The sequence below is a fragment of the Garra rufa genome, chromosome 24, assembly GCF_049309525.1.
Source record: "Garra rufa chromosome 24, GarRuf1.0, whole genome shotgun sequence".
In the NCBI taxonomy this organism is placed as follows: Eukaryota; Metazoa; Chordata; class Actinopteri; order Cypriniformes; family Cyprinidae; genus Garra; species Garra rufa.
Window position 1 is genome coordinate 1,789,429 of NC_133384.1, and position 12,604 is coordinate 1,802,032.

Consider the following 12,604-nt stretch of genomic DNA (forward strand, 5'->3'; position numbering starts at 1 on the left):
ACTTGTGAACTGATTCAAATGCTTATTCAACACTAAGTATTTTGTTGCATTTTCCTTCACAGTTCCTTACCTGCATCGAGTCGCTTCGATAGCCCCTTTGACTGCGAGGGGTGCTTGGCTCTGAGGCTGTTGGTCTGAAGTCCACAACTCGACTGGATTCATGCGACTTAATAGACATGGCAGGACCCAGGTAAGGTCGCGTTGTGGGTTTCAATTTGTCCTGAACGGGCAACGCTGCAGTGTGGTGTTGCTTCCGTCTAACTGACCTTGAAGATTGAGCCAAACGAGGTTTCTGATGATAAGATGTGGGTTCTGTGACCTGAATGGATGGTGACTGAATGGGTTTGACTGAATTTTTAATAGACCTGGATGGGTGAATGTCAGTGGTCTTGGCTCCATGGTCTGGTGGAGGCCGAAGCTGAGACTGAAATTAAGTTAAAAGATTGAATTTATATTTTTATGGAATATTAGACTTGCAGTTTTCATTTTGTAACTATGATCCATCTCTCACTGTTAAAAACTGTAAACCTGAAAGATTTATGTAAAAATATCAGCTTGCTGCAAATGAATTTTTTCATATTTACAGTTAAGGTCAAAAGTTTACATACACCTTGCAGAATCTGCAAATTGTTAATTATTTTACCAAAATAAAAGGAATCTTACAAAATGCATGTTTTTTTTTTTTTTTAGCACTGACCTGCATACAATATTTCACATAAAAGATGTTTACATATAGTCCACAAGAGAAAATAAATAAAAAATGTAAAATTTTCAGCATTTTTGTGTATTTGAACCCTTTCCAACAATGACTGTATGATTTTCAGATCAATTTTTTCAAACTTAGGGACTCCTTCTGAAGCACCACTAAACAATAAAACACAGCTATGGATTATTCTGGTAACAACGCTATTAAGAATCAAGTGTATGAACGTGGTAATTTTTATAAATTCAACTATTATTTTCTCTATATGTAAACGTCTTTTATGTGAAATATCTTTTTCAGGTCAGTACTAAATAGAAAATAACATGCATTTTGTATGATCCCTCTTATTTTGGTAAAATAATTAACATTTTGCAGATTCTGCAAATTCTGTATGTAAACATTTGACCTCAACTGTAATTACTGTAAATAAAAAGGTAGATATAACTATGTAGGTTTAAAATATGTATTCAAAATATTATAACATGCAAATGACAAAGATTATCCAAACAGCTAAAACAGTTTAAATGATGTTAGATAACACTTTAGTTTTGGGTTAGTTAAAAGTGAGAATTGGTCACCAAACTAAAGTGTGACTAAATGTTCTGAAATTTCAGTTATTAGTAGTTACAACACTGATTATCACTCCTTTAACAATTAGATTTACATTTAATATTACACGTGACTCTAGACCACAAAACCAGTCTTAATTTGCAGTGGTAAATTTGTAGCAATAGCCAAAAATACATTGTCTGGGTCAAAATCATCAATTTGTCCTTTATGCCAAAAAATCATTAGGATATTAAGTAAAGATCATGTTCCATGAAGATATTTTGTAAACTTCCTACTGTAAATATATCAAAACATAATTTTTGATTAGTAATATGCATTGCTAAGAACTTCATTCGGACAACTTTAAAGGGGATTTTCTCAGTATTTAGTTTTTTTTTGCACCCTCAGATTCCAGATTTTCAAATAGTTGTATCTCGAGCAAATATTGTCATATCCTAACAAATCATACATAAATGGAAAACTTATTTATCAGCTTTTAAATAATTGACCCATATGGTTTAGTGGTCCAGGGTCACATATTTGCATTAATTATGTATGGCTTAAATTAATTTAAAAATGTAACATGAAAAGTGTGAATGAGGTACTCTGGGCAGTAAGTGTCATTCACAGGCACTCACCCTGGGCTTTGCAATGGGTCTCTGTGTCACCTCAGCAATGGGCACCATCCTCTCTTTCTCTGCTCCATCTCTTTGTCTTGAGGGAGCCTCAGGTGACTGGAAAGCATACTTCCACCTAAGAGCAGCCCTCACCATTCCTCTTGGAGTGCCAGCAGGGTCTCTAAGCACGTAATCACCTGACATCAGGGAACAGAGTAAACATTATTCACCACAGTTAACCTTTGCCTTAGTGAATATTGGTTATGGTTCTAAATTTTAGCTCACTGATTAAGATGTTTTTAACCCTGCATACACAGCAATGCAACTGAAACAAAAAAGTATTCTTGTAGCTTCATAAAATTACAGCTGAACCACTGATGTCACATGGAATATTTTAACATAGTCCTTACTTAACTTTCTAGGCCAACGTTTCAGTTGCATTGGTGTCTACAGTCGTGGCCAAAAGTTTTGAGAATTACATAAATATTGGAAATTGGAAAAGTTGCTGCTTAAGTTTTTATAATAGCAATTTGCATATACTCCAGAATGTTATGAAGAGTGATCAGATGAATTGCATAGTCCTTCTTTGCCATGAAAATTAACTTAATCCCGAAAAAAACTTTCCACTGCATTTCATTGCTGTCATTAAAGGACCTGCTGAGATCATTTCAGTAATCGTCTTGTTAACTCAGGTGAGAATGATGACGAGCACAAGGCTGGAGATCATTATGTCAGGCTGATTGGGTTAGAATGGCAGACTTGACATGTTAAAAGGAGGGTGATGCTTGAAATCATTGTTCTTCCATTGTTAACCATGGTGACCTGCAAAGAAACGCGTGCAGCCATCATTGCGTTGCATAAAAATGGCTTCACAGGCAAAGGATATTGTGGCTACTAAGATTGCACCTAAATCAACAATTTATAGGATCATCAAGAACTTCACGGCAAGAGGTTCAATTCTTGTTAAGAAGGCTTCAGGGCGTCCAAGAAAGTCCAGCAAGCGCCAGGATCGTCTCCTAAAGAGGATTCAGCTGCGGGATCGGAGTGCCACCAGTGCAGAGCTTGCTCAGGAATGGCAGCAGGCAGGTGTGAGCGCATCTGCACGCACAGTGAGGCCAAGACTTTTGGAAGATGGCCTGGTGTCAAGAAGGGCAGCAAAGAAGCCACTTCTCTCCAAAAAAAACATCAGGGACAGATTGATCTTCTGCAAAAAGTATGGCGAATGGACTGCTGAGGATGGGGCAAAATCATATTCTACGATGAAGCCTCTTTCCGATTGTTTGGGGCATCTGGAAAAAGGCTTGTCCGGAGAAGAAAAGGTGACCGTTACCATCAGTCCTGTGTCATGCCAACAGTAAAGCATCCTGAGACCATTCATGTCTGGGGTTGCTTCTCATCCAAGGGAGTGGGCTCACTCACAATTTTGCCCAAAAACACAGCCATGAATAAAGAATGGTACCAAAACACCCTCCAACAGCAACTTCTTCCAACAATCCAACAACAGTTTGGTGAAGAACAATGCATTTCCCAGCACGATGGAGCACCGTGCCATAAGGCAAAAGTGATAACTAAGTAGCTCGGGGACCAAAACGTTGAAATTTTGGGTCCATGGCCTGGAAACTCCCCAGATCTTAATCCCATTGAGAACTTGTGGACAATCCACAAGAGGCAGGTGGACAAACAAAAACCCACTGATTCTGACAAACTCCAAGAAGTGATTATGAAAGAATGGGTTGCTATCAGTCAGGATTTGGCCCAGAAGTTGATTGAGAGCACGCCCAGTCGAATTGCAGAGGTCCTGAAAAAGAAGGGCCAACACTGCATGCTCCTTGCATAAATGTCATGTTATTGTCGATAAAAGCCTTTGAAACGTATGAAGTGCTTGTAATTATATTTCAGTACATCACAGAAACAACTGAAACAAAGATCTAAAAGCAGTTTAGCAGCAAACTTTGTGAAAACTAATATTTCTGTCATTCTCAAAACTTTTGGCCACGACTGTATGCAAGGTCAGAAAGCACTCAGATTTTCATCAAAAATATTTTATTTGTATTCTGAGGATGAATGAAGATCTTGCAGGTTTGGAACGACATGAGGGTGAAAAATTAATGACAGAATTGTAATTTTTTGGTGAACTAACCCAATAAATTCCCAATTACATTTATTGTTTAATTAAAGTTATGTTTAATTGTGCACTGATCGTAATGATTACCTCTGATTGGTCTGCCTGCTGCAAGGGCTCGTAGTGGGATTGGTGTCTTTGCCAAATAAGTGGGAGGAGTCTGACGGTCACTATCATCAAACACATACACCCACAGGTTGCCCACATTCAGGTATTCCAGTACATCTGTGGTTACAGCTAATGGATAGCTTGCAGAATCTCCAAAGACAGGATCCACACAGCATTGAATTATGGGTGTAGAATGAGGTGGCAGGTCATAAAGGCGATACGTTAAGTATGCATCAGGGAGTAGTCCTGGCCAGCGGGTACTGAGGTCCACACAGCGCTCCAGTACCACCTCAAGCTCATTGGGTATCCCTACGCCATAATCATATATTTCCTGCAAACATAAACACAAAACACATGCTTATCAGTTTTGTTACTGGTAATAATAAATAGTTAATAGTTTCCTTGAACCATGACTTTCGTCCTGGAATAAAATTGGAAATGTTAATAACCTCTAAGCTGCTTACAGTAAAAGCATAAAAAAACAAGGTTGTTTGAGGTCCGAAAAAAGATAAAAGCAATAAAATGACTGAACTACTATGAAAATGAAAGCATCAGCGAAGGTTCTACCAGGAAGACTCCAATGCTACGTCATTCATTCATGGCTATTACCTCTGGCCAATCTCTGCTTGACATTTGGAGTATATAAGCACTGAACTTTCTCTTTTACTTCCTCAGTTGATAACACGTTCCCCTCCATTCTCCCTACAACCTCCAGGTTGGTCCCTGTCCATCCAATGGGGGTAGGCTCAGCCCCTGCCATCATCTATAGGCAGGAGCAACCACATCTGCATCTCCGGTATTTGGTCTATGCCAAAAAACTTTTTCATAGAACTATACTCAAATCATTGTAGCTCTGTTCATTCTTTATGGAATAAATATCATGTAAACACTCACCTTCTCTCTAAGTCTTTCTGGTAGAACTATAGCTATGGCTCTTTTGCTGCTTCTTTTTTCCTAATTTATTTCATTTTTGTACTCCCTAGTCACTGTATACTTTTACTGTATGGGAAAGAGCATCTTGGAGATTCTTTTTAAAATGTCCATTTGTGTTTTACAGAGAAAGACAATCATTGGCAAGATAGTCAAGACAGAAGTGCACTTAACTGTGCTGAATGTACATGTCAAATATTGAAACTATTGCACTGTACTTTCTGTACTTTCAGATATCATATTAATGAAATAGAAGTGCACTTAAAGAAAATACACTCTCATGACTGTTTCTTAGCACAGTTTAAGTATACTTTCATTAAGTGCATTTTGTCATATTGTCAAATGAAAAGTTTTACTTTAAGTTGCATTTTCAATTGTGCTTTAATAATCCTATTTTATGCTATATGGAAGTACATTTATTTTGATGAGTTGTTAAATACTTGGTTATAATTTTAACTGTAGTGTGTTACTTAAAGTTGTATTTAAAATTACAATTACAAAGCTTCAACAGAAATTACATTAAAGTATGTTTTAATTTCCTATAAATGCTTCTCAGCACTTTAACCAAATCACAAAAGAGGTAGTTATGAAATTACACTTCCAGTCAAATGTTTTTGGACAGTAAGATTTGTAACTTTTGGTCACTAAGCCTGCATTTATTTGATCCAAAGTACAGCAAAAATAGTACAATTTTGAAATATTTTTTACTATTTAAAATAACTTTTCTATTTGAATATATAGTCAAGCCCGAAATTATTCATACCCCTGGCAAAATCTGGCTTAAAGTTACTTTTATTCAACCAACAAGTTTTTTTTTTTTTTGACCGGAAATGACACAGGCTTCTCCCAAAAGATAATAAAACGATGTACAAGAGGTGTAAAAAAGGAGTAGCCTTCAACCCTAAGAACACCATGCCCACCGTGAAACATGGTGGTGGGGTGTTTTTCAGCCGGTGGACCAGGGAACCTAATCACAGTAAACAGCACCATGAAAAAGGAGCAAAACATCAAAATTCTCAACAACAACATCAGGCAGTCTGCAGAGAAACTTGGCCTTGGGCACCAGTGGACATTTCAGCATGACAACGACCCAAAACACACAGCAAAAGTGGTGAAGAAATGGTTAGCAGACAAAACGTTTTGCAGTGGCCCAGCCAGAGTCCTGACTTAAATCCAATTGAGAATCTGTGGAGGGAGCTAAAGATCAGGGTGATGGGAGACCCTTCAACCTGAAAGAGTTGGAGCTCATCGCTAAAGATGAATGGGCAAAAATACCAGTGGAGACATGCAAAAAGCTGGTCAGCAATTATAGGAAGCGTGTGATTGCTGTAATAGCTTTAAAAAAGGCTTTTCTATTGATTATTGAGAAGGGTATGAATAATTTTGGACATGCCACTTTTTGTTCAAATGTAAATAAAAGATGAGTAATATTTTTTTCCACAATGATGCCTCTTTGTCTTATTAACATTGTCTTATTATCTATTTGGAGAAGCCTGTGTTATTTCCGGTGAAAAAGAGCTGAATTTTCAGCATCATTACTCCAGTCACATAATCCTTCAGAAATAATTCTGATATTCTATTGCTGCTCAAACAACATTTATTATTATTGTTATGTTGTTATGTTGTCAGGTTTCTTTGATGAATAGGATATATCTGAAATAGAAATCTTTTGCAACATTATTAATATCTTTATCATCACTTTTAATCAATTTAAAGCAGCCTTGCAAAATAAAAGTATTAATTTCTATAGGTAATTGATTTCTGAAGGATCATGTGACACTGAAGACTGGAGTAATGATGCTGAAAATTTAGCTTTGATCATAGGAATAAAAAATTACGTTATAAAAGCTATTGTAAACAGTAAAAATATTTCACAATATTACTGCCTTTGCTGTATTTTGAATCAAATAAATGCAGACTTAGTGAGCTGAAGAGATGTCTTTAAAAAACATTAAAAATCTTACCGTCTAAAAACTTTTGACCAGTGGTGTACATATAAAGAAGTTTACTTTAGTGGGTTAAACCGAAAGTTTAGCTAACTGCATTTAATCTACATTTAAACTATAAAACATTTTAATTTAAATTTATGCCTAAAAACGTCCTTAATAAGTTTTATAGAGTGTTCTTTTTCACAATGGCAGGTTTGAAGCCATATAGGTGTGAGTAAACAACAGAATTTCCTAAAAAGCCCTGTCCCAGCATTTACCTCTTGTTCCCCATGAGCCCATTCTGAACCTATAGTGTGTCTTACAGCTGTTCTGCTTGCGTCTCTTTCCATTTGAGGCTCTATGAGTTCCACCTGATGGTGTAAACACACCCAAAACTCAAGCATTCCGATAACTTCCCCTTCAGCTCCTGCAGAATAAAGGAATTAATGACCTCTTGAAGAAAAATGCAGTGGTAAATATTATTGCAATAAACAGATACAAAAATGAAAAGATCTCTAATTGAACACGCCTATACAAGCGGTATTTAAATGCCATTTTGATTTGCAAAGCTCATGTGACCTCATTTTATCTTACCTGTGATGTTGGTTCTGTTTTTCATTCGTTCACCTCTACGCTGTAGAGCTCCCATCAGAGAGATCCTCGCTCTCCCTCGGGTCATAAATTGTACCCCTCCAAGCCCCTGGTGCAGTTCAACAGTAACGGACCCACCCTGAACCCTGAACTTCTCCAGGTCGAACTCAGAAAGGGCGTAATGTGACGTGAAGCCATAATTTGGCTGACCACCTGATATTAATGAAGATGAGAGAGTTTCAAAGTCGAGGAATCCATAGGTGCAAAATGTAGCAATCCCTTGGTGATCTCCTGTGCCTTGTCCCATAAGTCTCAATCCCAGAGGTGTAAAGGTGGCTCCTGTGAGATGGATCTCCAGAAGAGATTCTCCTCCACGAAGATGTGTGATTATGGCACCCTCTGCTGTGGGCTGGACTGACTCTTGTTCCAGCCCTGTCCAGGTGTACTGCAGGGGCATGGTCCGTTTATAGTTTCTAGGGCTGTACGTAAGCTCTTTGAGCTGAGCTAAAATAATGCAGGAAAAATATTAATATTCATAGTCATCATACTTGCATTATTAAGTGAAAATAAATTGATAGAGGAGAATAGACTAGTTGTCATTTATTCTCATTCATCCAATTCTCATTCTATTCAATATTTCTCAGCGTAGGTTTATTTTTAAAAGCTGTAAAAAATGTTTTTGAACAGTAATGTTTTTTAAAGAAGTCTCTTCTGCTCACCAAGCCTGCATTTATTTGATTCAAAGTAAAGCAAAAATAGTAAAATATTGAAAATTGAAATATTTTTACTATTTTGAATAACTTCTTTCTATTTGAATATAAAGAATATAAGAATATAAAGATTCAAAGATCAGCATTTATTTTAAATAAAATGTTTTTGAAACATACACTATATACTATATACTATATACTATATACACTAATATGCACTACCAAAAGCCATTACCATTTATTATACCGTTTATATACCATTTATTTTGGGAAATAAAATTATAGAAATTAATCATTTTATTTTGCAAGGATGCTTTAAATGGATAAAAAGTGATGATAAAGACATTTATAATGCTACAAAGGATTTCTGTTTCAGATTAATTCTGTTCTTCTGAACAGAACTTGAACTTCTATTCATAAAAGAAACCTGAAAAAAAATCTACTCAGCTGTTTTCAACATAATAATAATAATAAATGTTTTTTTGAGCAGCAAATCAGAATATTACAATGACTTCTGAAAGATTGTGTGACTGGAGTAATGATGCTAAAATTCAAAATTTTAAATTTAAAATTTAAAATCACACTAATGCATTACATTTTAATATATTTTCAAATAGAAACAGTTATTTTAAATGGTAAATTATTTCAAAATTGTACTGTTTTGCTGTAATTTGGATCAAATAAATGCAGGTTTGGGCCAACATAATTTTGGTTGTGAGGAATTCAAATTTAGAATTATTCACTTAGAATTATTATTATTAGTAGTAGTAATATTTAATGTTTATTTTAAATATCAAATAAAAAAACAACAACATTATTTTAAAAGAGGTAAACAAAAAAGGCCAATCAGACTTTTAACTCAAAACTTGTGACAACTAGCCCCAATTACTTGAATATTGTACACGCAACAACAGCAGTTAATCTAACCTTGCAAATTGCTGATTTGAAGGCTTCTGCTTTTCAACAATTTCTCTTTTTCACCTGCCCTCCTTCTATTCTCTTCCCTCTCTTTTTCCAATTTTTCCAGAATTGTCTTCATCTCATTCTATAAAAGAAAATACTGTAGGTATAATGGTTGATGTTTTGGTTTTTTTGTGAGTAAAAAGAGTTATTTTGAGCAATACACTGTATTCAACAATTGAAATAAACAGCATTCTCATTGCAAATGTGTGTGTACCTGAAGGTCAGCATTTAGTCGATGTTGCAGTAATAATAAGTCCCTTGTTTTCTGGAGTTCCAAAACAGTTTCTGCATATGAGGCCTGTACTGCAGTCAAACCTCTTGATGTGTCTTCTATCTTTTCATCTGTTTTCAAGAAGCACATCATCCCTTGAGTCTCCCGCTGCATTCTAAAGGCCTAAGAGAAGAGCACAAGAATGAGAAAAACAGAAAGAGAACAAGCAAAACTAAATTTTGGTTCACAGCTGCTTAAACATTTCAAAATATCTAAAAATGCAACTTTTATAGTTTTTAAATTAAAATCTTACCTTAATCTGCAGCAGAGTCTCACTCAGATCTTCCACACTCATATTAAACTCCTGATAGAGAATGAAAAACAGAATATGGAAAAACAAATTCTAATGAATTAAATGTTGAGGTTTGGTTTGTGAGGTAAATTAGTCTAATACATTAATTTTTACTTTTGTAATAGAGTCCAGCTTTTCTTGCAGAGATGTGACTTCCTGCCTGTGCTGCAGGACTTCTCGCTCCAAGCAGTCATGTTTTTCTCTGAGGTACATAACCATATCTGAAACACATTTAATTTATTGAGAAGATGCACATGGATTTACACTGAGGAACCAGATATATTTATCATATTAACACTCCAATATGACTTAAAGGTTGTATCAGCGATTTCTAGCCTAAAACATAAAGTGTCAATTTCAGCTGACCTTTCTTCACGATCCGCTCGCTGCCTGCCCCATAAATTGTCTGTGAAAAAAACACGTCTCTCTGGTCAGCCTAGGGTCCGAGATATGCCAAAAAAACAATCGGCACTACCAACCTTTCCACAGATAAACAAACAGTGTTCCAACCAATCAACGTCAGGGGTTTGGTGTTGTGGACTTTCGCTCCGCCTCCCTCACATCCCTGCACCAGTAGGAAAGTCCACAACACCAAACCCCTGACGCTGATTGGTTGGAACACTGTTTGTTTATCTGTGATAAACGGATTGTTTTTTTGGCATATCTCGGACCCTAGGCTGACCAGAGAGACGCGTTTTTTTCACAGACAATTTATGGGGCAAGCAGCGAGCGGATCGTGAAGAAAGGTCAGCTGAAATTGACACTTTATGTTTTAGGCTAGAAATCGCTGATACAACCTTTAAAGAGGTCCTATTATGCTCTTTTACAAAATCTTTATTTTGTTTTGGGGGTGCACTAGAACATGCTCTCATGCTTTGTGGTTCGAAAAATGCATTATTTTTCACATAATTTACATTATTACAATAGCTTTCTCCTCAGGCTGGCACAAATGGCTCGATTAGTTCTGGGTTTGATGAAGGTCCACCTTCCAAAAAACGAAATGTGTTGTGATTGGTTAGCAGTCCCACTGCATTGCAATTGGCAAACAGCTTAGACGGCGTTTCAGTCCTGCCATGCCCCTTCCCAAAGCAGCAAGTTCCGTGTACAACTGTGCAAGCTAGATTAAAGTGATTCTTATGTTTTAAATGGCTACTGGAGCAGTTCGCGGACACTTTAGTCAATGCTTGCGTTTATACAAGCCACTCTGCGGCTCTCTGAAGCATCCCAGAAGCGGCTGTCCATGCTACATCGTTAAAGTTAGGCGAATCCCCCACCTCATCCCTCCCCACCCGCCAACAATTAAACTTTCTGTAGGCGGGATTTATTTATATGATATTTTAATGGACCGCATTGTGACATCGTAACATCTGGAAAACAAACGCTGTAGTCCAAAGGAGCCGTTCGTTGTAGTTCTTGAAAAATGATTTTTTAAAAACTAAATATCTCCCTTTGGAGTGAGATTTATAGAGTTTATTTGAGATTTATAACTTTGTAGATGTTTTTTTTATGCCCAAACATACACACTACACACTGGCTAAAATGCAAAAAGTGAAAAAGCATAATAGGACCCCTTTAATGACCACATATTATTCTGGAGTCTGGGTGCAAACAATATCACATATTAAAGCTGCTATGATAAGCACTTGCAGAATAAGCTGAGATGTAGTCTGGAACTGATGCTGCTACTTAAAAGCAATGCAAGAGTCTTACCTCTATCTCGCTCCTTCTCCTTGTGAATCTGATCATTCTCATGTCTCATCTGTTCTTTCTCCTGCTCCAGCATTTTCCTTGCTCTACTTTCTTCCTCCAGTCTTTCTTCAAGCCTATGTACTTCTTCTCTCCACCTCTCTTCTCTAAACTGTTCGTTTGTTTTGTCTGTTTTCTCATGTTGTCCGTCTTGATGGTTCTGGACAGACATAGTGCTATGGTGGAAACCAGTGAATTTAAACATATAAAATTGTAGGCTTTTCCATACATAAACATTTCTTTTTTTTTTTTTTTTGGTTATTTATTGGATGGTTTTGGGGCCAGATCCACAGACTGAATACAAGAAGCCTGAGACAAAATTGTATGGATGGGTTCAATTGACCTTATGAAAGATAAATGAATAACATCCCAAATAGCCAGTCAAAAATGCTATGCTCAGAATGCTTGTTTCTATGTGCCATTTTGTTTTTAAAGCTTGCTGAATTGTCAGACGAATATAAAACCTCCTTTAACGCCTACAGTATAAATCAGACAGATACTTGATGTTCTTGATGTTCTTATGATGTTCGTAATTTTACACATTCATTATTGCATGATATTTTCTCCATTAAATAAAAAGACTGTGATAAAAGCTTGTGTTTGGGCAGTTCTCAATAACTAGATATAATTTACATGGAATTTTATATGGCAATGTGCTTCATTGTCAGAAAATTTGAGGAGAATATTGAAGCATTGAGGAAAATGTGGTTATTTTTTTATTTTTCTTTATTTTCTTTTATTCTATTGTTGTATTTAGTGTTTCAGTATAATAACCTTTTGTGCTTTTTGATTTTTGCACAATGATAAACTACGATAAATTACATTTTAAGTAATTTATTCCAAAATCATTAGCTACATCAGCTAGCGAGTCAACTGATGTCACACTGTCAATGAAAACGTTCCTGGTTGTCCCCCACTATCAATGGCCCTACCTACCTTCTATGAAAAACTAACCTCTCCAGAAGTGAATCATAGCTATTCTTCAAAAGGTTCCTCTCCCCCTCCAGGTCAGAAACCCTCTCCTGAAGCTGAGAAACAGATGTTAGTATAAGATTGCAAACAAGAAAACTTGGA

General features: G+C 36.4%; 1 protein-coding gene across 1 annotated transcript in view; it reads right to left on the reverse strand.

The window, feature by feature from the left end:
* Positions 1-12,604, reverse strand: part of rpgrip1 (RPGR interacting protein 1) — a 30,328-nt gene that overhangs the window by 4,463 nt on the left and 13,261 nt on the right. The window contains exons 11-21 of the mRNA XM_073831243.1: positions 12,485-12,558; positions 11,495-11,706; positions 9,899-10,005; positions 9,746-9,796; positions 9,436-9,615; positions 9,186-9,303; positions 7,552-8,052; positions 7,236-7,384; positions 4,082-4,430; positions 1,891-2,066; positions 71-424 (exon numbers count right to left, since the gene is read on the reverse strand). Of these exons, the coding sequence (XP_073687344.1) occupies positions 71-424; positions 1,891-2,066; positions 4,082-4,430; positions 7,236-7,384; positions 7,552-8,052; positions 9,186-9,303; positions 9,436-9,615; positions 9,746-9,796; positions 9,899-10,005; positions 11,495-11,706; positions 12,485-12,558 (2,271 nt within the window). The remainder of the gene's footprint in view (positions 1-70; positions 425-1,890; positions 2,067-4,081; positions 4,431-7,235; positions 7,385-7,551; positions 8,053-9,185; positions 9,304-9,435; positions 9,616-9,745; positions 9,797-9,898; positions 10,006-11,494; positions 11,707-12,484; positions 12,559-12,604) is intronic.